Raw genomic sequence first — 26,623 nt, forward strand, 5'->3', positions numbered from 1 at the left:
AAGCAGATCAACAGATCTAAGTTAACATCAGTATCGTTCACTACAGCTGACCAAAACAACGACATTAAATGCTCCAAAGCAAAAGAAAGATGTCTGGTACTGACGAGGCAAACTTTGAAGGCACTGTTGAAGCTCTAAAAACATTGTATAGCAAAGATACGACAGGTAAGAAAACAAAGTCATGTGAGTTTTTACTTTTGTAAATCTTTTCAGCAAATTGTTTTGATTTCAATGTGATTTCTCTAACTTTTATTCATATGTATATTGTGTTTCTTTTACGATGAGCCACAATATTATACACAGTACTGTGCAAATGTCTTAAGCACATTAGATGCTTCAAGCAAAAGATTATTTATATGTCTTGCTTTAGCCACAGCTTTAGATGATATCAACTGAAAAAACATTAAATCTCTTATTACAATCAAAATAGATTATTTCTGTCAGACGTCTACAGTTCCTTTTGAGAATAAACAGGTTGACGTTGATGAATTATTGAAAATATGCTTTAGTTAGACAATATGACTATTGGCTTGAGATCGTTGTAGTAGTGTTTATCAAACACATTGTTTTTTTTTGTTGTTGTTGTTGCTGCAGAAAAGCCATAAAATAAAGATGGTTAGGTGATATATACTTCCTCATCTTAAAAATGTTGATTAATATAATCCCTGACAAATTTTGGTTATTTGTTATTAATAGATTATCAACTATACTTTCTTTCCATGGTTTAAACACTGAATTTTGATTTTTAAATATATTGTGGCTTAATTTTATTGAAGATCCACATACATCAAGAACCATATGTAGGGCCCTATAAAATCCGTTTTATTTTTTCCCAAATTCCGTTTTTTCCGTTTTAATTATTGCAGATTCCTTTTTTTCCGTTACAATGTTTGGCAATTCAGTTTTTTTACCCTTTACTGTTATTTTGGTGAAAAAAAGAGTTTGCTTTTAATGTTAATATAATAGAACATAAAACAAAAAAATAGGAATGACCTTAAATTTATTGAGGTAACAAACATCACATTTACTTTTTAGGACAAATATGATGCAACATAACAATGCACTTCAAGTACTTCAGATATTAATGGTTATTAGCTTTAAACTTTCTGGTAAAATACATTATAGTAGTTTATATAAGTTTAAAATGAAAGCGCTCCATTAGCTTTTTCTTTCAAATAAAAAAATTAAAAAAGAACTAAAAAAAAATCATAAGAATTATCTTTTACATACAGTACTATTAAGTAAAACATTTAAAGCTGAAAATTAACATGAAAAAATTACACATTTCACCATGAAATCATGTAGTGAAATGTTCTGTGTGTTTAACAATCACCATTATGATATCCAGAGCTGTGAAAAATAAAGATACACGAAAACACAACACTGCCTGAAGTTTTTTTCCCCAACTTCAAAGGCCCCTTTAAATGATTAAAACTAGATGCTTATCTTAACTTTTAGGTTACTTTTATCATGTAAACTACCCATATACAGCATGTTAAATGCATATGTTTGGAACAGAGGGGGAAACGGTCGCATTTGCAGCAGATATGCATTGCTGCCTAATGTGCCCATTATAAATCAAAGCACGAGATGACAGGGGTCGAGAAGAACACCGGAAAATCTGACAGAATGGACAATAATTGTCTGTCTGTGCAATCCATGAGCCGCGGTTCAGCTGCGCGCGCGACCAATGCTGCCTGAGCACAACAAGCGCACGGCTCCCGCTCTCCACATGCAAAGCTTCTGCGCCGCCTGCAGTGTGAAACCGCCGTTAGCGTCGAGTTTCTTAACTTTTTTGCTACCGAAAGCAGAGCCGTGGAGACCAACTTCACCGTACTTTCATTGTTTTGAGGGGCGAGCTGAAATTACGGGAGGGGTTGTGTCGCGAAGATTTGCTTCCCCCGGTCTGCATTTTCCTCAGACATATGTTCTCCACCCACATGACACAGAATTTCATTACAAATACGTAAAATTCCGGGAAAATCTGCGTTAACACCAGATTCCGTGTTTATATGCAGATTTTGGTTAATATGCCAATTCCGCAATTCCGTCCGCGATTCCGTGATTGCGGAAATTATAGGGCCCTACATATGAATCTCAACAATGGCGACATGCTGCAGTACATTGTGGGAGCCATCATAGTAGAACACATCAACATTGTTGAGATTCATATGGTGTTTCTTGATGTCTGTGTGGCTATAATTTTTAAATGACTGATCTGTGGTAACCATTGTTAATAAAAATCTATCAACAACAAATAACCATTTTAGGTAAGTGATATTATATGTTTTGTCTATGGCTTTGTTTGCTGCAAATTATGTGTTTGGTAAACACTGTTACAAAGACCACAAACTGACATAAAAATCCAAGCATCAAACTGACCAACTAAAGCAAACACTGATTCTGAATATCATCATAAATATTTTCAATAAAACATCAACATCTAAACCTGTTAATTCTCAATAAGAGCTGTAGACATCTGACAGAAATAAAATCAGTCTGGTTTGTAGTTAGAGAGATGTAATGTGTTTTCAGTTGATTTCATCTAAAGCTGTGGCTGAAGTCAGTTGTAGTTCTTGTGTTTCTCTGTCCTTCAGTGATTCTGCTCATTATCATCAGGTGTTCATCATTAACGCTCAATCATCACTCAATCTCTTAATTATCTCATTAACTCTAACCCTGCTTCAGGGTTACTTTAACACCCTGCTGGTGGTTCCCATATGAACACTGACCTGTGTTAATTCAAAATGGTTTGTTTTGTGTTTGTGTCCAAAGCATATGTCCAGGGGCCTGTACCATGATGGTAGTTTAACACTCAGGGTTACAGGATTAGTTTCAGGTTGACAAAACCAAACCAATCTATTCAGGCTTTGTTGGTCCCATGATGCTGATCATCAGCTTTTTCTGTCAACTCAGGCTTTGATCCTGAGTTCAGCAGTTTAGCTATGACATCCATAGTGAACAGCCAATCCCATGCTGTTTCACTTCTCACGAGAAAGCAGCGAGATTAATTTCTCTCTTCTGCAGAATATTTTCTAATTTATACAGCAAGAAGAAAAGAGCTGTCTATGAAAGAGGACCACGTAACCACTTCAGCTCTGTGACCCACATTTGGGTCCAAATTTGCATACGTCATAATTATTTGAAATTTGCTGCAGAGCTGAAGGGGTTAAAGAAAAATCTTACTATGTCAATGGAAGTAAAAGTTATGAAATTAGTTTAGTTAATATATAGAGATAATTGAACATTTAAGCTCACATCATGTAGTATTTTTTTTTTACCTTCATTTATTGAATTTAAAGTAATGCAATAAATAAATTGCCCCCCCCCCCCCCCCCCCCCCATACATATCTGGCTAGCCAGCTAAACCGGCTTCATGGTACAGGCCCTGCAGTCCTCATAATACATTACATTGTTTGTTGGGTCAAAGACGGGCCACTCATGCCTAGGGATGGGTACCGAAAACCGGTATTAAACGGGCCCCGGGGGTGAATTTTGAAAGACCGTTGTATCGATAAGCTTGGACGTTATCGGTTCTGCTGTCGGTACTTTTGAAAATACACGTGACGAGAGAGAGAGAGAGAGAGAGAGAGAGAGAGAGAGAGAGAGAGAGAGAGAGAGAGAGAGAGAGAGAGAGAGAGAGAGGCGCAAAATGACAGCCGAGGACAGAACCAAACCTTCAAACATAGCCTGGTTACACTTTAGATCTGTGATAGTCTGCTTTTACTTTAGATTTTGGCTTCCAAAGATTATAATAATATTTATGTCTAGCGCAACTTAATTCCCTTTACAGCAGTAGCCTACGCTGCCATTTCTCCCTAAAACTCAAACGTAATGACAGAATCAGCACGATCAGTGATTGTTGTAACATACTAGCAACTGCTGGTAAATTGTGGGACGCGTTTAATAATAAAAAGAGCGATTAAAAGCACAAAAATGTGCGCAAGAGGCTGTTCCCAAGTCGGCGCGCGCTCCGAAACAGCCGCAACGAGACGAGCAAATTACACTTTCGGTTTCACACTCGCGTCTAAACGATCAAATGTACACAAACATCTATGTCAAAATGACCGGCTTGGAGAGTCTCTTAAACACAGTTTGTGTCTAAAATGGACGTTGTTATTATGGATATAGTCTGGAGAAAATAGTGCATCTGCCTATTATCAGTCGCCTATAGATCTGCACACCTGTCTTAAAGAGGCAGCGGTGTAAATAAACATGCTGATGAATTACTGCGAATTAAACAACCAAATGCAGAGAGAAAATCACTCACAGCTCTTGAATGAATAACTTCAGCTTTAATAAGCATTATTTTGGCTATTTATGATAAACTATGCAGTGTTATTTTACATTTGATTAGTAGAATTCTTCCTGAAATGAAAGCACTGCATGTGTAGGCTGTGTATTTTTGTTAATTGTGTGTGTGTATGTGTATGTATATATATATATATACACTCAAAAAGTACCGATAAGAATACCGTTAAAGTACCGGACCGATAAGCAGTATCGGTAAGAGTAGTAATACCGTTAAAACCTTAACGATACCCATCCCTACTCATGCCCAGCTTGCTGTTGGTATTAAAACATCTAAATATATTTTATTGGTTTTCTTTGTTGTGGTTCTTTTCACTGGGGTTATTTACCCTAGACAAGCACCACATTATTATGTATTTTTTAATCTTCGCTATTGCTTCAATGCAATTGAACAAGAGCACCGTTATTTGTTGCATAGTGACATGTGCAAGTAAGCCAGAAATGTGCAGATTCTGTGCAAAATGCTGTATTTAATATATTGTGATGACTCACAAGTGGAGTATTTGCATTAAATCTATGCAGATTTGGCTTAAACAAACTTCCACAGCAAAGTGAGTCAACATAAGTAACATAAGTAACCCGCCAAATAGGCTAGTAATTTGACAGCATTACCCGCCACAATTGATTTTTACCCGCATTTGGCAGGTGTTAGTTTCAAACCCTGCTTGTAATTTTCTCATATTCAGTGGATTGGAACTGATAATATCATTCACTTTATCCTTCTGTGTTTTGAGTTGTTCTTAAGATGAAATAAATTATTTCTATTTGTACAATGCTATTTAGATGCCACAAAGAGAAAAAGGATCCATGGAGAGTTGCTAAACATTGAAGATAAATATTCATTGAGCCTTCCTACTGAAGTGAAGGTAAGCTCAAAGCTTAAAGGTAAGCTTATAGAAAAGACCTGAAAAAAGTCAAGACAAACTTTAAGTTGGGTTGAGAAATCCAGACGATAAAGTTAGACGTTTTAAAATCTTGAAGTTTGAAGATTTCAATTTGAAGTAGTTTGAAGTTTAAAGTAGTTTAAAGTTTTACAGTTTTGAAGGCAATATCGATCATAGATTGCTGTGAAGGTTTTATAAATTCCTTTTTACCCCTAAAAAAATGTATTCTGAGTAGATCAGGACCTTTGTGGCATTACTGAAAGTTAACAACTGCTTAGTATATAACAAGGCATAATGTGGAGTGCACTGTGAATGACTAGCACTAAGTAATTGTTTTTTATTTTGTAACCTGTAGGTTGTAAATGACTCTGTTCATGGTCACATTGAGCTGCACCCCCTGCTGGTGAAGATCATTGATACGCCTCAGTTTCAGAGACTCCGTAACATCAAACAGCTCGGAGCGGGATACTGGGTCTTTCCTGGGGCCTCACATAACCGCTTTGAACACTCCATTGGGTAATGCAAATATACAGTGTGTGTGTGTGTGTGTGACAGCAAAACCTGTCAGTGAGTCAAAATCGGAGCTAAAATCGGGCAGTGTAAAGTAGTGACCGACCGATATATCAGATTCCCAATATTTGTACCAATATTTAAACATTTTCCCATAATCGGGTATCGGTTTTGTAATATCGGAGTTTCTGATAAATGGCGCCATCTTTATGGACTTTTGAGAATTGCATAGGACTGCATCTGAAGGGAAATTATCAACAGCGGTGTTCAGGGGTAAAAAAACCTGCATCCCTTAATTAATGAACTTTAACATAACAGTAAAGTAAAATGTAAGATGTTATGAGACAATGATATGTATAATTATTTAGTTTAAACTTGGCGCTAGAGACGAACTCACTGAGTCAGTCAGGTAATCCGTCATCATGTCACATTAAAGACGTAACTTCACATGAATGAAATAAAACAGCCATGAATGAGAGCATGATGGAAATAAAAGCGCCAAACTGTGTTTATGCTCAGTCGCGTTCAGCCGTTCCCTCACCGAGTTGTTGCTCTAGCATATAGGCTAGTTCATAGATAAGGGCTAGTCACAGTATGTAAACAAGACCGACTCGTTTAAAACTCCTTAAATTATATTAACGTCTGCTATATAACATTTAACATTATATAACAATTTGATGTTTTATAATAAACATCAAAATTAATTACAGCTCCGTGAAAATGAATTACTATGCCTATCTCGAGATATATCCGCGGATCTGCGAGACGTGTAAGTTAAACGCAGAGATGAAAATAGCGCTCTGTCATCAGGACACAAACATTCATTTTGATACTGAACTAGATGAGATTGACATAAACCACCCGGCGAATACATCAGCTTTTACAATCTTTGCATATTCCAGAGAATATTCACTCTTTAGTCTATTAAACACATAAACCTTTTAAAACTGTAGTTTAAAATAAATGCTTATATTTATGCTCATAGTTATGGGGATTTGATAGACTCAACTCTCATTTATGTTCTCCATTTGAAAATATTAGACTTTATAAATGTATTTTGCCTGTTGTAAATATGGCTGTATTTATGAATAAAAAGGTAAAACAGCATTAATATTAAAAAGACTTTGCCCTGTATTTAAAAAAAAAAAAAAAAATCAGAGTATTTATTGATTTAGATGTCTTTTGTTCTGTATGTAAGGGAGTGAAACTGCAAACATTATAGTGTTTAAAAAGCGCAGTTCAGTGCTGTTGCTGTAATTGTAAAAACAGAAATAACACAAAATAAATAAATATCGGTTCTATATCGGTTATCGCCACATAAACATCCAAATAATCGGTATCGGTTATAAAAAATCAAACACTGCTACAGCATTACTTTAACACCCAGCTGGTGGTTCCCATATGAACACAGAGTAGTGTTGATCCAACACCAGTGAATTTTAGGGCTGTGTATTGCCAAGAATCTGGCGATACAATACGTATCACGATACCGGGGTTTATTATTACAAAGGCAATTTGGCACTTTGAGAAGCTTGATAAATACAGGCCCTTGGCATATTTATTTTGATGTTGTATATTAAGTTTTTGTGTGTGTGTGTGTGTGTGTGTAATCTATTTTTTTTTTTTTTTTGGCTTTTGTTTTAATTTATTTTAGTACATCAAGTTGAAACTAAATAAAATTAAGAAATGTTGCCTTGGCAACTTACTAGCTTAAATAAAATTTATTGTATATTTTATTTTATTAACATGCATTTAATTACAATTTTATTTCAAGTAACAAAAATGTTGTTTTGTGGTTTTGCAATTATCTCTGTGATACACTACTGTATGCTTAAATATCACAGTCCACTTGTGTGTGTAACAAACAGCCTACGCTACACACCACAGTACCAGTATACGACCGTTTTCAAAATGTAAAAATAGGACAATACACAATCTCACTACAGAAATATGGAAAATCAAAAATATGAGTAATGCAACACGATTTCAACAAGTTGCAATGCAAGTACGGCAGTGGGAATACTGTACAAATAGAACAAAACAACATAAGTACAATTGTTTTATATTTCCCACTTACACATCATTTGAGTGAAAGGAGAGAAAATAACACTCACATAACGATCAGCTCCTACATAACATAGTCTACCACCACATTCACTTCTTCACAAGAGCTGTAATCACCAACATTATATGGTACACCGTGGATAATCAAAAAACCTCCACACTTTCCCGAGAGTGCGCGTCTCTCTCTCTCACACACACTGCTCGCTGCACGCATGCGCATTGCTTTGCACGCACAGTGCCACCTGCTGACGACTCCAGAGAACCACAGCTTTTCTTGTCCTTGCAATTCACTGAACACAGTAAAGGACAATGAAATAACAGTTTTAAACATGCAAGGAGATAAACAAAATGTTAGGGTATTTACCACCCGGTTACATATATTTACTTGTTATCTTTGGCCAATTAAATGATTCATCTATCATGTTTTCCTAGAAGTTGACTGACTTTCTGTTGCTGTTGTTGTTGTGCTAGTGTGGCACATTTAGCAGGATGTCTGGTCAAGAGTCTGCAAGAGAAACAACCAGAGCTACACATTAACAACCGAGATGTTCTTTGTGTTCAAATCGCTGGTCTCTGCCATGACTTAGGTGAGTGCCATGAACGCACACCTTTTGCAAACCAATGACAAATATTTTTTTTATGAAAGGTTAGATGTTTAAATGTAATATAAAATTATTAAACACAATTTAGTAAGAATAATCTGTACAATATATGTTCCTTTGCCTTGTATTTTATGTTTTTAGGGAAGGCTTAGCTGACCAGGCTATTAATACAGTTAACTACAACTCTCTTTTGTTGTTTTACCCATATGTCATAACAATGTCAACATTATAAAACATTTAAACCACATTTTATACATTTGGTCACAGATTTACTTTCTGATCATCCCCCCTCGAGGCTCTATATGTAAACGTTGTCTGCTGCTTTAAATACTCAAGCTCTTTCCCAGTAGGCACAGGATGTGGACTCCTATATGCCAGTAGGATGTTGGATTTTGGTTGAAAATGAAAGTTGGAATGACGTCTAAATCCATCGTTTGTTTAATGTCAAGCATGTTGGGCAGACCGCAAATGTTGGTTGGAATAAACACCCCCCAAAAATGTCTTTAGTGATCTGGCCCACATGCTGCGATGAATGACGGCCCTTGAGTGATCCACTCCTGTTTGCCAGATCTGGGCCACAAGCAGGCCATAGCAATGCCACATGTCAGCCAAGAGCAAAGAAATAAACCAGAACTAGACCTTATCTGAGTCACAAAATCTGTGGATGATAAATATGGAGTCATTTCAGCATTAATAAGCCTGTTAACAAACAGAATAACTGAAGGAAAGTAGAGGACAGAAAAAGAGAAGAGCAGAAACACAAGAACTACAACTGACTTCAGCCACAGCTTTAGATGAAATCAACTGAAGATAAAAGAAGACATTAAATCTCTGAAGATCTCAGCAGAGGATTAAACAACTCCACAAACAGCATTACCAGCTTCACACATTACTAACCAGACTGACTTTATTTCTGTCAGACGTCTACAGAAGCTCTTTTTGAGAATTAACAGAGGTTTAGATGTTGAAGATTTATTGACAATCTTTAGTTTGAAGTCACCATTATGGAGATCAGTATTTGGTTTAGGTGTGCAGTGTGACGACTGATCTGATGATCATCATGTAGCGCTTGCTTCACTGATCATATTCAGAGTCTATTATTTGTCAAAATATCATTAAGCATGTCACCATTGTTGAGATTCATATGCTGATAATTGATGTCTGAGTGAGTCTAATAGATAGCTTAGAAATCTAGACGCATCCTAGCGGCAGCAAATTTAATCTGCCGCGAGTGTAATTTAGGAATTCTCAATACCCTTCTGAGCGGTATTCCTCTCAATCTGGACGGGCCAATCACATCATGTATAGAGTCGGTGGGCGGGGCCATAATGACGACGGCCGAGTGGCGTGTGCGTGCTTCTAGTAAACACAGAAACTGGCGAACGGACTCGAATCAGCTTTGACCGCGACTCTGGAAGACTTGAGTTAAGCTTTTCTCTGAGAAAAGAACAAAGAACGGCACTGAAGTCATTCTTAAAAAGGGAAGATGTGTTCGGAGTTTAGCCGACCGGATACGGCGAATGTTTAATCAGTCAGTGAGCTCTGCTTCACCTTCGTTGCTCTGGTTGGTGTAGCGCTATCCTATCGCGTGCAGAGGGAGTTTGACAGACAACCGTTTATCCGCCCCTCAGATTGAGCTGTCAATGGTGAGTTTCCAGACCAAACATCTTGATGTGGGTCTGGCTTGTCAGGCTATGCTGTAGTGGAAAATTTAATTACAGGGTTGATTATATATATATATATATATATATATATATATATATATATATATATATATATATATATAAACAGTGTTGTGCAAACTTCCAACCTGTAATATATTATAGATTACTTATTACTGCTATTTAAAAGTAATTATTTACATTACAATATTACTGTCTCAGAATTGTAATGCGTTACATTACTCTTGTATTACTTTTGAGTTACTTTCACCAAAATAACTACAGAAGTAGCTATTAATAGCTTTCTTGAAATAAGATGAAACCGAAAGTTAAAGAATGACACATTCATTGCATTTAATCGTGAAATGAGAGTCCAGCGTCATTATTAAAATTATTAAAATGTTACTTTTTATTACTTTACCCACCTGACCCGCGGATATAACCGCAATCTGCGCAGTAGGCTATGCGCTAGTCCTCTCACAAAAAATGTCTTTCTGCAACATGACCATGCAATGATTTTTTTAATTTGAGTAACTCAATTAACTCGAGGAATCGTTTCAGCTCGACTTCCAACAAACATTGGGCTTAGACATCAACTCGACTTTCATTTTCAACCAAAATACGACGTCTGACTTATGCTGGATTAGTTGGAGTGAAAGATGAACAAATACTGTAAAAAAAACAAAAACATATATATATATATATATATATATATATATATATATATATATATATATATATATATATATATATATATATATATATATATATATATATATTGTAAATTGTTAGTTAATCTTAGTTAATACATTAATGTTAACAAATGAAACCTTATTGTGAAGTGTAACCAATTTTTTTTTTAAGTTTGTAAATTTCTGAAAATAATATGTGTGTAATAATATGCAGACAACAAGGGGTTTGTGGATGTGTCAACAACCATTGGTACCATCAAATAATTTTTACTAATACAGATATCAGTTTTACACTTACATTTTCATTCCTAAGGTCACGGTCCGTTCTCTCATTTGTTTGATCTGCAGTTCCTTCCTGAAGTCAGGCCTGGTAAATATCAGTTTATTTAACTTCTGTTGGCTTGTTGTTTGCAGTTAAATGTATAAAAGTGCTAATTATTACGTTGTGCTCCTAATATTTTTATAATTAAAAACCCACATCATTGTGGATAAAAAAGAGTTAACTTTCACACAGCTGTTTTCCATAAAACAACACACACCAAGTGTCCTGAAGTCATACTCACTCTCAGAAAAAAAGGTACAGTGGAGGTACAATTTTGTTCCTTGGGGAACAAAACATATAACTGTACATTTAAAGGTACACAATTGGTCCTTAGGGCAGTGGTTCCCAAACCTGTCCTGGAGTACCACCAGCCCTGCACATTTTGTATGTCTCCCAATATCTATCACGCCCATTTTAGGTCTTGCAGCATAGACATCATATACGTAGACGCCCCATGATGTGCTGGAGCGTGATCCAGCGTCGCCGCCATATTGGTTGGGTCTCTCCACTCAACGCTAGCATTCAGAGTCAATGGAGAGCGAGCAATTATGCCCGTTTTTTATGCAGCTGACGGTTGCAATAACGCAATATTAATACCAGATCGCATGGGATTACATTTTACAAGTAAGATTAAACAATAATTTAGGTTATTTTACAATTTATACATCATTATCATTTCATGCTTGTGTCATGTGTGGTGTCTGTAGGCCTATTTCACAAAGTAAGGCTGCAGCACATCAGTTACAGAGAGCAAGCATACGCAAGAAGCTGTGCAAACCAGTTCTTCTTAAAGGATTTTAGCTCCCCAGTCCCAGTTGCAAGCCTGACAGCGTAATGTAAGATGCTGGAATGACCTGGAATTATAACGTTTACTTTAGGCCTTTACAAAAATAATAATTCTGAGCTGGTACAGTATATATGGGAGCTTGTATGTGTCTCAAACTGCAATCAAACTGGTTTCTATATAAAAAAATATAAAATTCATTCATTTATACATTTATCAATATGTCACAATCTACCATATGTCTTTGTTAAAGCTGGTAATACAAAGTCTTTCTACATGAAAGCAGAATGTTTCAATGTGTGACAGCGTCCTGTATCATAAATAAGTGTCTGCAGTTTGTAACAAACCAAACCGTGTGAAAATCCGGTAAAAACTCGGGGAGTTATGATCATTGTAGTTGAGAATACATCTTCCTCATTCGAAATAAATCCGTGGGGCGGCGCATTGGGGACCCATCCAAGATGGCGCCGCGCTGATACGTCCGCTCCAATAGGCCGCGTAAGTCTATGGGGCGTCTACGTATATTATGTCTATGTCTTGCAGTCTCTACTAATGAGCTCATGAGTTGAATCAGGTGTGTTAGATGAGGGATACATACAAAATGCGCAGGGCTGGTGGTCCTCCAGGACAGGTTTGAGAATCACTGCCTTAAGGGTACCACCCCAGTGACGGCCACTTGTACCTTAAAAGGTACAATTTTGTACTTTTTTAGTTTTTTTGAGAGTGCTGTATGAAAAAAGGTTTTAAAAAAACCAAACAAAACAAACAACAGTCAATGACTCAACAAAAAACATAACATTAAAGTAAAATATTCTAATATAAACAGAAGTGCAAAAAGCAAATTGGTAGTTTACAGGTAATTATTATTATGAACAAACACATTCACAGTAAATTAAAAAAAAAGTTTAAGCATCAACTTAATATAAACCATTAAAGGTCCCGTTCTTCACGCGTTTTAGAAGCTTTGATTATGTTTACAGTGTGCAATATAACATGAGTTCATGTTTCTGTACAGCGCTGTTTCCTCTGTCCTAAAAACAGCCTGATGATTTCACGTAGAAACACGTAACGAGTTCTGATTGGGCCAGCGCTTCCCGTGTTGTGATTGGACAGCAGCTTAGCGCACTTTGCCCAGAAAGGTCCCGCCTCTTACCATAACGGGGCGATGCAAGCGCTGAATGCGCGCTCTTCTCCACGCGGGAGCAACGAGACCACGGCCCCTATTTTGCTTGTTCTTGTGGGCGGAGCTTTAGTCAACAAACGGTTCTAGTGACGTCATTACAGCAGGAAGTGCAGCGGTGTAGCCCAAACCGGCCGCTCGCTGTAGGCTTTGAAAGAGAACTTCTGTTAAATAAAATATCTCGCTTGGCATTGAACTTTGAGCTTTATAATTGTACAGGTATTATTTATGCTCTAACAGCAACATTACACACTAACTAAAGTTTGAAAGATGGAATCGCAAAGAACGGGACCTTTAAAGTGCAAACATTTTTTACAGAAAATTATTCTGTAAAATATAAAATATAATATAAAATAATAAAAATAATATAATTATTTTTATTTTTTTCACAATGAAGGTGTTTGATATTAATTCAGGAAATACCTGTAAAATAAGCGTTTTTCTGTTTATTTCATGTAGGATATTTTAGTTTAAAGTATTTTAATTGGACCATTTTGTCATTTATCTGCTTTGTTACTGTTTAATTACAGATTATTTTTGTAAATGTGTATTTAGTTTCAGAAAACACAGTCATTTCTTTGTCTGTAGCTTTCATTTTGGCATGAAGTCTTGAAAATGTCACTGTCTTGTGCTGTTTTGGTGGTAAATCGCCTTGATTGAAAAACAAATTGATATATAATCTTCCCATTTCAAATATATTCCATGTTGTTGTTTTTCTCTAACTGTAGATCTGAAATGGAAGGTGCGTCCGTCTACAAACAATACGTCAGGCTGAGAGTGAAATGAGAAGCTCTTTAATGAGAGCGCAAACAAACTTTTGTCACAAACACGCATTACTCAATCTCATGCTACTATTTACTTAACACAACTACATAAAATAATGAAATAAAACAACATACTTTGCCCTGGTCCAGTCAATGTTACAATGTGATGTTGGCTCAAAATCATGCTTGCACTATCTGAAAATCAAATCCAATGATTTCAGGCTGTGTGGCTTTAAGTCAGTTTTAGTTGTTGTGTTTCATTTTCTGAGAGTTAAAGCATGATATTGAACCAAAATCACGTGATCACATCACATCACCGATTCAATGACATCACGTGATGATGATTCAATGTAGTTAACATTGACACATTAACATTGATTTAACATTATTTCGATGATTGCTTGCTATCTGGGTAATAGTGTGTGTGTGTGTGTGTGTGTGTGTGTTACTTTCAGCATGAAAAAGGCTCAGTTGACATGTTGGAGTTCTTGATAAAAGAGAATGGACTGCAACCGCAGATGAAAGATTATGGACTGAATGAAATAATCCAAAATAATCCAAATGAAAATGACCTTTCATTTATTAAAGAATTAATTAAGGGTGTGGATACTTCAAAGAGAGAGGTATAAACTCATGTAAATTGTGACTACAAACCTTCAGTTCATATAAAGATTTAATAGTTGATATTTTAATAGTTGATTTTTCATTCTTTCAGTGGTCAATGAAGGGCAGGACTGAGGACAAGGCTTTCCTGTATGAGATTGTGGCAAATGAACGGAACAAAATTGATGTGGACAAATGGGATTATTTTGCACGGTAAATATAAATGTGGAATTTCGTATAATTTCGTATTATATTTTTGTCTGCTGTATCCGTTTTTAATGGACGAGAAATAACCCCTGGATATCCATATGGATGTGTTGACTCATAATTTATTATGAAATTTTGATTTTCTTCACATATTTGCCACTGAGAAACATTGCTTACTCCAGGAAAAGAGTGCATACACTGTAAATTCTAAGTTCAGTTTCCTTAAAGGGGGGGTGAAACACTCAGTTTCAGTCAATCTCATGTCAATCTTGAGTACCTATAGTATTGCATCCTTCATATCTCTGAAAAGTCTTTAGTTTTATTATATTTATAAAAAAAATATATGGGCTGTACCGAGTCTTTCCGTAAAAACAGAGCGCCTGGAGGCGTATCGTGTGGGCGGAGCTAAAGAATGATGAGCGCGCACAGCTGTTGCACGAGAGCGTCTGAAAGCTGACATCCTCAAGCGTGGAAAAGAAAACGTTACCCTAATAAACCATGGCTATCAATCATATTCAACTAATACAGATATGATCCAGAATCAGATCCGGAGGACGCAGTATGTCTCTGTGGTACCGTAACTGTATTAAGCGGCCTGTCAACATCTGTGTGCGTTTACTCGTGGTTTATGAGGACATGATTTGGTTTATAGACTAGTGTATGCGACTAAACCTTAGCAGTAGCAAGCAAAACGGCTGGGGTTTTATGTTTGGGTGGTTTTACAATAAACAAACTGACATCTATAGTTGTCAGCTAAACAAATGTATTTAAACACACACCATAGATCGCATGCTTCATTGATAAATTAATAACGTTATACTCGATCGTGTGGTTTACTGATGTTTACTCATGCGACGATAGCCGACTACACACAGAAATTTTAAGCAGTTTTACTCACCGCCTGCTTGCAAAGCACGACCGTGAACCTTTATCACTGGGACCGCTCCATCAAAACACACTTCTTTGGTGACATAGTTGATTTGGTGAAGTCCTGAGACAGCAGTGAGTGCAGAGAGTGTTTACGGGCGTGCATTTCCTCTCTCTCCCTCTAGTCACGCGCGCACCCTACCGGGAGAAGAGCCCGTACGGCCCATACAAGGACCTTCCGCTCTAATAACGTCAAGCCGACCCATACTCGAAAAAAACTCTCTGAAACTTGTGAGAAACCGGAAGGAGTATTTTTGACACAGAAATACTCCATCAAACGTCCAACATTAGTTCTTGAAACTTTGTCTATGTTTAGGATGGGAATCCAAGTCTTTAACAGTGTAAAGAGCTCAGTATGCATGAAACAGCATTTCACCCCCCCTTTAATAAAAAAGTTTGGAAACCGATTGCCTTATTTTTGCAAAACAAACTTAAAGGGTTTGTTAAATTAAAAGTTAATTTAATATTCAGCTAATACTCAAGTAAAGAAAGCTAACACCTTCCAAGTGAATAAAGTAATACATATCAAGTTAGTTTAATGCAAATTCTAGTTAACATGCTCTAGATATTTACTAATAAGATTTAATCGTAAGAATATTTGAGTAGTTTCATTTAACTCAATTACGTAAGCTTAATTGCATCAAGTTATTCTTACTTAAACCCTTTAAGCAAAGTTATGTCCAAAAGACATCCACTAGAGGCAGACGTTGAAAAGACGTCCACTGAGGAGCCAGAATGAAAGTTTTTATGACGTCTGTTTTGGACGTGATCTGCACGTCTGATATAGACCCTCATGGACCTCAAGGTTAAACACTAGTTCAAATCTGCTCATTGTGGACATATGTTCTATTTGTAATTACAAAGCAACTCACAGACAATGTGTGTATAGGGTATTAATATCAAAATTATTACCCAGAATGCATTGTTTCTACAGTAAATTACTGTTTTCATTGAAAATAGTGTGTTACTGTCAGAATTTGGCCGTGTTGTACAGCAAGGTTTAACAGTGCAGATTTCGCAATACACTTTGCTTCAGCTTGAAAAAGGCAGAAAACCAAATTAATATAATTATTACATTAACAAGAGGCCTGGTTGTCATATTTTGTGTAATTCTACAAAAAGGGGAAACATGTATTGAAAGCATGAAACTATTCTTGTTCTACAAACACTATGCAAAGTTACAATTTGTGCTATTATTTTAGATTGTTTTTGTTAGAAGCTTCTGTTGTTCAAGCTTTAAACAAAGCATGTCGGGAAAATTATAAGGTTCATAATAAATAAATTATAATTCTGAATTATTGTACTTGAATCATCATTATATTATCTTTATTTCACAGAGACTGTCATCATCTTGGCATCTCAAAGAGCTTTGACCATCAGCGGCTGCTGAAGTTTGCTCGAGTGTGTAAGGTGGAAATAAAGGATGAAACAAAGGATGGAAAAACGAGACTGTCTATCTGCTACAGGGACAAGGTACCTGATCCATTTGCTAACCCTGTCAACAATTTGTCTCACAATGATCTGAAAGTGTATCCCCACAGCGCATACACTTTGTGCTCATACTATGGCCACAACGTGAGTTCACACCAGCTAGAAATTGTATTGGAAATGTGTAGCAACCAAAGGGGTAAAATCCAGGGGCCCAAGAGTAAAGGTCCTGTCATATTTGTATTCCACTCATGAACTCAGTCAGCTGATTTCACTAATTCATTCTACCTCCTGGCTGAAAAACTGTACTATTAGCAAATCCAGGTGTTTGGAACAAAATACAGAGCCAGACTTTTTATCTTCTGAACCTGGACTTTCCACCGCAGTCCCTCCAGCACAGCCACCTGGAGCCAGATGGGTTTGACCTGGACTCTAGACAGTTTTGTCCTCAGTTTCCATGGAGGTCCCACATGGGTTAGCCCAGATGACATGAACACTGCTCAGTGTGCACACTACAGACTGTTAAATGTAACACTGCATCAAATCATGTTAATAGGGTTAATGAGATAATTAAGTGAATGAGTGATTACTCAGCGTTATTGAAGACGCTTGATGATAATAAAGCCTAGTTCACACTGCTCGATTTTTGCCCCGATTTTAAGTCGCCGACAGGTTTTGTGAAATCACCGACAAATGCCCGAGATCATAGGCAAATCGGTACTCATGCACGTGAATGACAAACACACAGGGCCCTATCTTGCACCCAGCGCAATTGACTTTGTACACCGACGCATGTGTCATTCCTATTTTGCACCAGCGCAAAGCGCGCTTTTCCCTCCACAGAAGCACATCACTAAACTAGTGAATGAACTTGCGCTCCCTGGGCAATTCAGCACACAAAAGGAGGCGTGTTCCGGCGCAAACAATCCCTGGTGCTATTTTGCTGTTCCATTAAACAGTTGCGCCACTGACCAGAAAAAACCTGGTCTAAAGTCAGTGGCGCGTTGTTCATTATGCTATTTTAAGGGCGCATGCTTGACCATAATGTATAGCGTACACAACGCGCATACACTTTGCTCATGTAATCTACAGATGCAACAGTTATTTTTGCAAATCATAAATTGTTACACTAAAAAAAAATATTAACACATTGTGGTGTGCCACGAAGATGTGAAAAAATAGGCATAAATCTAGCTTACAAATTATTCAGGCTTATTGTAGTAATTAAGGATCAGACCTGTTTGCCCAATAGTGGCCAGACATATCTGTATATAAGGACGTCTGACAAATTGGTTTGTCCGTCAAGAACCAGGAAAAAAAATCGACTGAAAAACTGAAAAAACTGTTTAACCGACGCTCTTTTAGGTGGGTTTCTCCCATCCCCATACAACACAAATCCTCTGTCTTTCACTCCCTTACGAAAGGACAATATATTTACCAATATATTACTTGAAATATATTTTAATATATTGTAAATATATGGAATAATATTTTGATGGTATTATAAAATATATTATATATTCATGTAATATATTGCAAAATATACAAATGATTGCCGCTTTCAATATATTGCAATATATTGAAAGATATAAATATTAATACCCATATATGTGAATATATTGCCTAATGTATTGCATTACATTTTCCAATATACTGCAATATATTTTTGTTTCGTAAGGGCTTGAATCTTGAATCTCAGCTCTTTATAGACATGTGGATCATGATTCTAGACCAATCAGAGCCCAAGATCTCCCTTTACAAAGTTGAAGAGGCGGAGCCTTCCTTTTCAATTTCCTAGTGGCCAGTTTATGTCAATGCAGATGCGTAGGAGTTGTTTGACACTTTGGTCAGATAAATCTCAATAACTTTTATTTTCAAGGAGATATCAAGAAAATTATTTTTTCCCCTGTTTAGTGCCAATTGATAGAATCAACAGAAACTTCCAAAAAGCCATTTATCCCGCCGGGAATATAGCAACAGCGCCCAGACCCGCCCACAAAGTTACTTGCGCTTCACGCTTTGACACTTGCGTTTCAGATCATTTAAATAGGGCCCACAGTGTGAATAATCAAAGACGCGATCAGAGAGAATCGCCAACCAATCGCAGACGCCGGTGATATATTGGCATGCTAAATATCTGGACCTGTCGGCGATTGAAACTCCTGCTGTGTGAACTGCGTTCTGACTGAAAATTACATCGGCGATGACCGACAGCCAATGAGAGAGTGAGATACAGGGCAGCGGGAGGTTCAGGGAGGAGTTATGCTGCTTTCATGTGCTATCGGAATTATCGTAAATACGAGTTTTGACGTAAATATTGCACATGAACGCCGTCTGATCTCGTGTTTACCATTGGGAAGTTCAGAAATAATTTTGATACCCAGGTTCCCGAGATGGGCGTGGCATAACCGTTAAAAATGGCAGATGGGAGACGAATTTCTTCTGTGGCAGGTGTTTTATTAGTTTTTTTTCCACAACAATGTAATTTTCTTGTCTTGTCGTTAAAGTACATATTTACATATTTGTCGTTAAGTACATATTTACATAAATTAACAATCATTTGAAGCATATTGTGTATTTTAAACACATCGGAAATCACATCTAGTTGACCATCATTCCAGAATAGTGAGCTAGCTGACTATCTATAGATCGTGTGGTAAAAGTAGCCATACAAAAGGATCATGTATGGCTGAAAACTATTGCCATTTTACTCTTTAAGCAGCCTTTATTGTCTACATTATGCCTTTATTGCGAATCTTATTATAAACAATATGATTTTGTGTTGTGCTGCTATGTTTGCCAGTGATTCTATGAATTTCTGGGACCGGGAATTGACTGAAATGGTTATAGTGCTAAAATAACATTTTCCAAAGACGCACAAAAGTATGAACCTGGCGTCCTCCATTCTTTCCGACAACAAAGCCCTTGAACACAACAAGCTCGTAATCACGACCTCTGAAGTGGAAAGTAGGAAACTTTCGATAGCACATGAAGGCAGCATTATAGACAGAATATCAGTATTTTAATAGATATATTTACAATTCTATCAAACAGAAAGCCCAAACATTTGCACATCCAGCCACAGCAGCAGCACATTACAAAATGATTTAGGTATTTACCTCAAACTGTCTTTGCAGAACACAATCCTTGCTCCCTTTGTCTCTTCAACAATTTTATCTGCCATAATCTTATTTATTTTTCTCCACAAATCAGTGCACAGACAATTTGGTGCAAACTTTGTGAAGTTTATAATTTTTTATAACAAATCCAGTCTCGCGTGAGAACTGGAGTGTTGTTTACTTGTCACATTGCATGTGTGTTTAGTTGGGAAAAGTATTTGCACACCAGAGAGAGAGAGAGAGAGAGAGAGAGAGAGAGAGAGAGAGAGAGAGAGAGAGAGAGAGAGAGAGAGAGAGAGAGAGAGAGAGAGAGAGAGAGAGAGAGAGAGAGAGGGAGGGAGGGAGGGAGGAGGAGGGAGGAGAGAGAGAGAGAGAAGAGGGGAGGAGGAGAGGGAGGGAGGGGAGGGAGGGAGAGAGAGAGAGGAGAGAGAGGGAGGGAGGGAGAGGGAGGGGGAGAGAGAGGAGAGAGAGAGGGGGAGGGAGGGAGAGAGAGAGAGAGAGAGAGAGAGAGAGAGAGAGAGAGAGAGAGAGAGAGAGAGAGAGAGAGAGAGAGAGAGAGAGAGAGTTTTCACCTTTCTTCCTCTTGTAGTCATACAGAATCAACTAAAGATAAAAGAAAAGATTAAATCTCTGAAGATCTCAGCAGAGGAGGATTTGGAAAGGCAAACAAAAAATCTGTTTATCATACAGATTGAAAGTGTGAATGGTCTCTCTCCCACTCTCCTATAATATAATATATATATAATATAATATAATATAATATAATATAATATAATATAATATAATATAATATATACATCATATTTTTTTTTAGTAATGTATTGAAAATGAATGCCTGCTTTTACATCACATTGTGGTGTATTTGTCTTTCTCTAACAGGAGGCAAGTAATATTCTTGACATGTTTCGCACCCGATACACACTTCATCGCCAGGCCTACCAGCACAAGACTGTCAATATCATCGAAATCATGTAAGCTTTGGTATTTTAGTCTATTTATAGCAGGTAAACTGTGTGTGTGTGTGGGGGGGGGGGGGGGTCGAATTCAGACCATATTATTTTCTTCTATATAATATAAATGCAGAAGTTATTGGGTTATTAAGAAAGCTGAGCTACTAATCTTTCAAATGATACCATATATGTCTAGTTTTGTGGTGCGTGAGTTATAGATAATTTTTGTATACTCCTAATGTATATTTGTTTCCTCTGTACATGATCGCTATAACTGTAATCTGGTCATAATTGTAATATGTCGTCATCTGGACTGTCGGCTCGTGTTCTATCGAGTTGTTCATGAGAACGGTTTGTGTTTTGTGATCGCTATAACTCTAATCTGGTCATAATTGTAATATGTCGTCAGCTGGACTGTCGGCTCGTGTTCTATCGAGTTGTTCATGAGAACGGTTTGTGTTTTGTGATCGCTATAACTCTAATCTGGTCATAATTGTAATATGTCGTCAGCTGGACTGTCGCTCGTGTTCTATCGAGTTGTTCATGAGAACGGTTTGTGTTTTGTGATCGCTATAACTCTAATCTGGTCATAATTGTAATATGTCGTCATCTGGACTGTCGGCTCGTGTTCTATCGAGTTGTTCATGAGAACGGTTTGTGTTTTGTGATCGCTATAACTCTAATCTGGTCATAATTGTAATATGTCGTTAGCTGGACTGTCGGCTCGTGTTCTATCGAGTTGATCATGAGAACGGTTTGTGTTTTGTGATCGCTATAACTCTAATCTGGTCATAATTGTAATATGTCGTCAGCTGGACTGTCGGCTCGTGTACTGTCGAGTTGTTCATGAGAACGGTTTGTGTTTTGTGATCGCTATAACTGTAATCTGGTCATAATTGTAATATGTCGTCATCTGGACTGTCGGCTCGTGTTCTATCGAGTTGTTCATGAGAACGGTTTGTGTTTTGTGATCGCTATAACTCTAATCTGGTCATAATTGTAATATGTCGTCAGCTGGACTGTCGGCTCGTGTTCTATCGAGTTGTTCATGAGAACGGTTTGTGTTTTGTGATCGCTATAACTCTAATCTGGTCATAATTGTAATATGTCGTCAGCTGGACTGTCGGCTCGTGTTCTATCGAGTTGATCATGAGAACGGTTTGTGTTTTGCGATCGCTATAACTCTAATCTGGTCATAATTGTAATATGTCGTCAGCTGGACTGTCGGCTCGTGTACTATCGAGTTGTTCATGAGAACGGTTTGTGTTTTGTGATCGCTATAACTCTAATCTGGTCATAATTGTAATATGTCGTTAGCTGGACTGTCGGCTCGTGTACTGTCGAGTTGTTCATGAGAACGGTTTGTGTTTTGTGATCGCTATAACTCTAATCTGGTCATAATTGTAATATGTCGTTAGCTGGACTGTCGGCTCGTGTTCTATCGAGTTGATCATGAGAACGGTTTGTGTTTTGTGATCGCTATAACTCTAATCTGGTCATAATTGTAATATGTCGTCAGCTGGACTGTCGGCTCGTGTTCTATCGAGTTGATCATGAGAACGGTTTGTGTTTTGTGATCGCTATAACTCTAATCTGGTCATAATTGTAATATGTCGTTAGCTGGACTGTCGGCTCGTGTTCTATCGAGTTGATCATGAGAACGGTTTGTGTTTTGTGATCGCTATAACTCTAATCTGGTCATAATTGTAATATGTTGTTAGCTGGACTGTCGGCTCGTGTTCTATCGAGTTGTTCATGAGAACGGTTTGTGTTTTGTGATCGCTATAACTCTAATCTGGTCATAATTGTAATATGTCGTTAGCTGGACTCGTGCCCGTGTTCTATCGAGTTGTTCATGAGATCGGTTTGTGTTTTGTGATCGCTATAACTCTAATCTGGTCATAATTGTAATATGTCGTCAGCTGGACTGTCGGCTCGTGTTCTATCGAGTTGTTCATGAGAACGGTTTGTGTTTTGTGATCGCTATAACTCTAATCTGGTCATAATTGTAATATGTCGTTAGCTGGACTGTCGGCTGGTGTTCTATCGAGTTGATCATGAGAACGGTTTGTGTTTTGTGATCGCTATAACTCTAATCTGGTCATAATTGTAATATGTCGTCAGCTGGACTGTCGGCTCGTGTACTGTCGAGTTGTTCATGAGAACGGTTTGTGTTTTGTGATCGCTATAACTCTAATCTGGTCATAATTGTAATATGTCGTTAGCTGGACTGTCGGCTGGTGTTCTATCGAGTTGATCATGAGAACGGTTTGTGTTTTGTGATCGCTATAACTCTAATCTGGTCATAATTGTAATATGTCGTCATCTGGACTGTCGGCTCGTGTTCTATCGAGTTGTTCATGAGAACGGTTTGTGTTTTGTGATCGCTATAACTCTAATCTGGTCATAATTGTAATATGTCGTCAGCTGGACTGTCGGCTCGTGTTCTATCGAGTTGTTCATGAGAACGGTTTGTGTTTTGTGATCGCTATAACTCTAATCTGGTCATAATTGTAATATGTCGTTAGCTGGACTGTCGGCTCGTGTTCTATCGAGTTGATCATGAGAACGGTTTGTGTTTTGTGATCGCTATAACTCTAATCTGGTCATAATTGTAATATGTCGTCAGCTGGACTGTCGGCTCGTGTTCTATCGAGTTGATCATGAGAACGGTTTGTGTTTTGTGATCGCTATAACTCTAATCTGGTCATAATTGTAATATGTCGTTAGCTGGACTGTCGGCTCGTGTTCTATCGAGTTGATCATGAGAACGGTTTGTGTTTTGTGATCGCTATAACTCTAATCTGGTCATAATTGTAATATGTCGTTAGCTGGACTGTCGGCTCGTGTTCTATCGAGTTGATCATGAGAACGGTTTGTGTTTTGTGATCGCTATAACTCTAATCTGGTCATAATTGTAATATGTCGTCAGCTGGACTGTCGGCTCGTGTTCTATCGAGTTGATCATGAGAACGGTTTGTGTTTTGTGATCGCTATAACTCTAATCTGGTCATAATTGTAATATGTCGTCAGCTGGACTGTCGGCTCGTGTTCTATCGAGTTGATCATGAGAACGGTTTGTGTTTTGTGATCGCTATAACTCTAATCTGGTCATAATTGTAATATGTTGTTAGCTGGACTGTCGGCTCGTGTTCTATCGAGTTGTTCATGAGAACGGTTTGTGTTTTGTGATCGCTATAACTCTAATCTGGTCATAATTGTAATATGTCGTCAGCTGGACTGTCGCTCGTGTTCTATCGAGTTGTTCATGAGATCGGTTTGTGTTTTGTGATCGCTATAACTCTAATCTGGTCATAATTGTAATATGTCGTCAGCTGGACTGTCGGCTCGTGTTCTATCGAGTTGATCATGAGAACGGTTTGTGTTTTGTGATCGCTATAACTCTAATCTGGTCATAATTGTAATATGTCGTCAGCTGGACTGTCGGCTCGTGTACTGTCGAGTTGTTCATGAGAACGGTTTGTGTTTTGTGATCGCTATAACTCTAATCTGGTCATAATTGTAATATGTCGTTAGCTGGACTGTCGGCTGGTGTTCTATCGAGTTGATCATGAGAACGGTTTGTGTTTTGTGATCGCTATAACTCTAATCTGGTCATAATTGTAATATGTCGTCAGCTGGACTGTCGGCTCGTGTTCTATCGAGTTGATCATGAGAACGGTTTGTGTTTTGTGATCGCTATAACTCTAATCTGGTCATAATTGTAATATGTCGTCAGCTGGACTGTCGGCTCGTGTTCTATCGAGTTGATCATGAGAACGGTTTGTGTTTTGCGATCGCTATTACTCTAATCTGGTCATAATTGTAATATGTCGTTAGCTGGACTGTCGGCTCGTGTACTATCGAGCTGTTCGTGAGAACGGTTTGTGTTTTTTTGATGGAAAGGGTGACTTTTTCATTGAATATTCAACCTGGATTAGTAACACACAGATTCTGCCATAGTCGTTGCCTGGGTTACGTATATGTGGGGCGGAGCTATCAAAATAGGGGCGAGACACTTTTGGGGGTAGGGGCGTGTTTGTTTTGGTGATTTGAAATAGCAGCAACGGTTACCAGATAGCACTTACCCCACCTTTAAGTAAGGCGCCCTTTTTGAGAGTTGACAATTGAGTGCATAGGAATCAGATTAGCTGATATGGGCAGGGTTTGAATTTTTCCAATCAGCTGATAATGGAGCTTGACTATGTGGTCTGTCTGAACTAAAAGAGATGCTTGATTTAATGTATTAACTAATTCTACATTTGTTAATGTGTTTGTTAATATTTGTTTACTTTAGTTAAAAAAAATACAGCTGTTCATGTTAGTTCACAGTACATCATTGTTAACAAGATTTTAATAAAGTATTAGTAAATGTTGAAATGAACTTTAACAAAGATAAATACATTATTTATAAGTGCAGTTCATTTTTAGTTCATGTAATGTTAACAAATGAACTTTATTGTAATGTGTTACCTTTGCATTTTAGGATTAAAGAAGCGCTGGTAAGTGCTAATGACCATTTCCAGATCTCTGAAGCAGTACATGATATGGGAGAATACACCAAACTCACAGGTCAGTGGGAAACTTGCATATGGGCCTAAAATAAAAGGGGAATGGAAGGACAGGAAATTATATCCACATTTGGTAAAATAATAAATCTATAAGTCTACTTAGTATGTTGTTTGTGGATTTATTATTATGATTGTTTTAACTAAAATGCAAAAATAAATAAATAAATACAAATAGATATGTTCTCCCTTTTCTAACAGATAATATTCTTGAGAAAATGTTACACCCTGAGTATGATTACAAAAATATACTCAAAAATGCCCAAAGAAATCTTAATGACAAAAAACCAGATGTGACCAAAATAATACGTGAGACTGCTGTAAAACTCCAAAAAGGTGCAGACAAACTTAAAAAAGCTGCAGAGGAACTCCAAAAAGGTGCAGAAAAACTTGAAAAAGCAGAAGAGGAACTCCAAAAAGGTGCAGAAAAGCTTGAAAAAGACAAAAAAAAAGCACGAAAAATGCTTCAGGCTGTCCAAGAAATCCTTCAGCCAGAAGATCTTCAGGATGCTAGAGAAAAAGTGATGAAGATTCTCAAAAGGGACCTGCCAAAATGTCTGGGAGAGGTCAAACTGAAGAAGAGCCCAGAGGTATTGGACCGCATACAACTAAATAAACTTAGCTCATATAATCTTTATTGCCATATGACTTTCAGGTAATGAGATAATTTTTGCCATTTGGTTTATTTTACTGTTGATTTTCTTATTTCTTAAGGTAAAGGATGACTGGAAGAAAGCAGTGGAGAAAAAAACAGATCTGAAGGCCGAAGATTTTGTGGTTGATGTATGTTCAAATATAAATCTTTAATATGCATCTCTTGATCTCTTCAGTTTAAGTTATCTCTTAAATTATTTGAATGGATATTGGTTCTCATCCAGGTGGTTCAAATTGATCATGGCATGAAGGATAAAAACCCCATGCACAGTGTCTATTTCTACAGCAAAAGGGACCCAAACACAGTCTTCCTGAAAAATGATCAGGTACCTATGTGATTTTTAAATATTAAAAATACATATTCAATTAGAGACCAGGATTATAAACAAATTA

General features: G+C 37.4%; 1 protein-coding gene across 1 annotated transcript; it reads left to right on the top strand.

Moving 5' to 3' along the window:
- Window positions 1-45: 45 nt before the first annotated feature.
- LOC137073712 (deoxynucleoside triphosphate triphosphohydrolase SAMHD1-like) lies at window positions 46-26,383 on the top strand. Its single transcript, XM_067442415.1, has 13 exons — window positions 46-165; window positions 5,095-5,177; window positions 5,551-5,711; window positions 8,241-8,356; window positions 11,038-11,094; window positions 13,739-13,752; window positions 14,230-14,397; window positions 14,490-14,590; window positions 16,849-16,984; window positions 20,938-21,029; window positions 25,495-25,580; window positions 25,778-26,166; window positions 26,291-26,383. Exons 1-13 carry the CDS (start codon window positions 69-71, stop codon window positions 26,381-26,383), a joined length of 1,593 nt encoding a protein of 530 aa, XP_067298516.1. The 5' UTR covers window positions 46-68.
- Window positions 26,384-26,623: the final 240 nt, after the last annotated feature.

Source organism: Pseudorasbora parva, chromosome 4 (assembly GCF_024679245.1).
Source record: "Pseudorasbora parva isolate DD20220531a chromosome 4, ASM2467924v1, whole genome shotgun sequence".
Taxonomy (NCBI): domain Eukaryota; kingdom Metazoa; phylum Chordata; class Actinopteri; order Cypriniformes; family Gobionidae; genus Pseudorasbora; species Pseudorasbora parva.